At 37.2% G+C, this 3,009-nt stretch overlaps 1 protein-coding gene across 1 annotated transcript; it reads left to right on the forward strand.

Annotated features, from left to right (window-relative positions):
- Positions 1-1,103: 1,103 nt before the first annotated feature.
- Positions 1,104-3,009, forward strand: T265_14493 (hypothetical protein; the record flags this gene model as incomplete). Its single annotated transcript, XM_009173912.1, has 2 exons — positions 1,104-1,298; positions 2,893-3,009. Coding segments are annotated over 2 exons (312 nt in total), but the record flags the coding sequence as incomplete, so codon positions are not given.

The following is a 3,009-nucleotide window of genomic DNA, read 5'->3' on the forward strand; positions in this document are numbered from 1 at the left end:
AGTATGCGAAAAAAACTCGTCGTAAACTACCTTCGCTAATCTTGTGTACATTTAGCTAAGAATAAACACGATAAAAATGGCCAGTAGATGCTTTTGGATCACATTATATTTTTAGTTTATATAAGCAACATTGGGACAGTCTACTACTGCTGAAATCCGAAAATCAACCATGAGATTGACCATCTTATATGTGCCAATATGTTTAACGCTCTGAGTTATTAATTGCAGGTGCCGCAGCTGCATTCATTTAGTGTCCAAACGCGCTGGGCTTTGAAGCGGTTTACCGGATTCTTTTACAAATTGGAGGCTTAAAAACGGGATAGATTGACGAAATTTGGCACAGTAAATTATGAACTAATCGAGAGTTACATCAAAAATAATAAATTATTATCGATGCGTAGTTTAGGGCCAAGTGCTGAGGCATGGAACATTGATTTGATGGTTTGTTCGCCTGCGTCAGTAATATGGAGCTGTCCATTAAAAAAACTTATGCTAACTTTCGTCACATACAATTGCATATACAGTTTGGTATTATTATTTCAAATACGCTGCAATATGGCTTACCGACTTCAAGATATTTGGCACCTTTTAAAATAAGTACACAAAATTCAGATAGAGTGATCAAGCGAATGACAGCCTTCCATCTTATTCGTTTGCAGGTGTTCGTTGCCCTTCTGTGAACATTTTATGTCCACAGTTTTTATATTCTCGTGCTGTTTTGTTTCGCTGAACATTTCAGCACTTTTCTCAATTGCAGGCACTTGTTATTTTGACCTAACATTATGCAAACTGTTTGTTGCTTCATATAGAAAAACAAAGTGAGTTTTCTTATAAATCAGCTTGATTTTAATTGTAAGGCAGTTGCAGGTGACTCAGAATCTTAAAGGATGAATTCTGCACCACTGGTGGTGAGATGAACATTCCGCAAATTTTCGGGGGCACTGCTTCTGGAACGTAAATCCAAGGAATTCCTTGTACTTCGTTTTTTGTGTCATACTAAGCCGAACAAATGATGTTACTGGTATTTTCTTCCTGAAGTGTTTAACAGTGAAAATGCAACAAGAATCAAGTAATATTTTGATTTTAATCACTTTGGCGTATAGACTTCTTTTGAATCTTATGCAGCGCTTTATAAATTCCCAAGAAATTTGAGAAAGTACCCAAGCCCAATCGTCCACTTTTTATGTCAAAATACAACAACAACTGGGTCGTCAATCGATGAGTCGGGAACTCCAATCACATCGCCCAAGTGTGGACATGTTCGCCTATTCAGACTTGTAAATTTAAATGCCTCCAACGTGCGTTGGTGGAGTGGTTGTTANATTGCACTAAATCAACCATATTTTTTATCCAAACCTAGGAGTTTTTCTGTAGTTAATAGCTAACAATAGCGCCTACCAGTTACAGCCGTCACATCTATTGTTAAATATATGTATATTGCTTCAACGAGCCGAGAGTATACATTCATGAACCTTGGTAAGGACAAAAGAAATTGGTCTCTGATTAAGCAGACAGTGCAAAGAAAGATTTTGCCTATAGACTAGGCTTGACCGAATTTCTTCTGTAGAGAATACGTGACCTTAGAATGAGAATTTGTCAAAGATCTTTCAAAACCTCTCTTTTAAGATAACGCCCTTGATGAACACTTGGATTCGCTCAAATGACATTCCTAAAACTGAACCCCTAATAGTTGCTACCGAGTGGTGTGTAACAAATAGGGGAACAAATCTGACACTTGGGATGCACTTTTAACGAAAAAAATCCTACCTGTATTCTGAAATCACTTTACTTAGAAAGTTCAGTATACGAAACAAACTCGTCGTAAGCTACTTTTGCTAATCTTGTGAACATTCAGCTAAGAATAAGCACGATAAAAATAGCCAGTAGACGCTTTTGGATTACATGACATTTTTAGTTTATATAAGCAACATTAGGACAGTCTGCTGAGTTCCGAAAATCAACCATGAGATTGACCATCTTATATGTGCCAATATGTTTAACGCTCTGAGTTATTAATTGCAGGTGCCGCAGCTGCATTCATTTAGTGTCCAAACGCGCTGGGCTTTGGAGCGGTTTACCGGATTCTTTTACAAATTCGAGGCTTAAAAACGGGATAGATTGACGAAATTTGGCACAGTAAATTATGATTTAATCGAGAGTTACAATAAAAATAATAAATTGTTATCGACGCGTAGTTTAGGGCCAAGTGGTGAGGCATGAAACATTGATTTGATGGTTTGTTCGCCTGCGTCAGTAATTTGGAGCTATCCATAAAAAAACCTATACTTATGCTAACTTTCGTCACATACAATTGCATATACAGTTTGGTATTATTATTTAAAATACGCCGAAATATGGCTTACCGTCTTCAAGATATTTGGCACCTTTTAAAATAAGTACACAAAATTTAGATAGAGTGATCGGCCGAATGACGGCCTTCCATCTTATCGTTTGCAGGTGTTCGTTGGTCTTCTGTGAACATTTTATATCCACACGTTTTGCATTCTTGTGCTGTTTTGTTTTGTTGAACACTTCTGCACCTTTCTCAATTGCAGGCACTTGTTATTTTGGCCTATATTTTGCAAAACTGTTTGTTGCTTCATATAGAAGAACAAAGTGAATTTTCTTATAAATCAGCTCGGTTTTAATTGTAAGGCTGGAGAGGATGACTCAGAATCCCAAAGGACGAATTGTGCACCATTGGAGGTTAAGATGAATAGCCCACAAATTTGCGGGGGCACTGCTTCTGGAACGTAAATCCAGGGAATTCCTTGTACTTCGTTTTTTGTGTCGTACTAAGCCGAACAAATGATGTTACTGGTATTTTCTTCCTCAAGTGAAAATGCAACAAGAATCAAGTAATATTTTGATTTTAATCACTTTGGCGTATAGACTTCTTTTGAATCTTATGCAGCGCTTTATAAATTCCCAAGAAATTTGAGAAAGTACAAGCCTGCTCACCCACTTTTTATGTCAAAATACAACAACAACTGGGTCGTCGACCGATGA

This window comes from Opisthorchis viverrini (assembly GCF_000715545.1).
Source record: "Opisthorchis viverrini unplaced genomic scaffold opera_v5_211, whole genome shotgun sequence".
Classification (NCBI taxonomy): Eukaryota; Metazoa; Platyhelminthes; class Trematoda; order Opisthorchiida; family Opisthorchiidae; genus Opisthorchis; species Opisthorchis viverrini.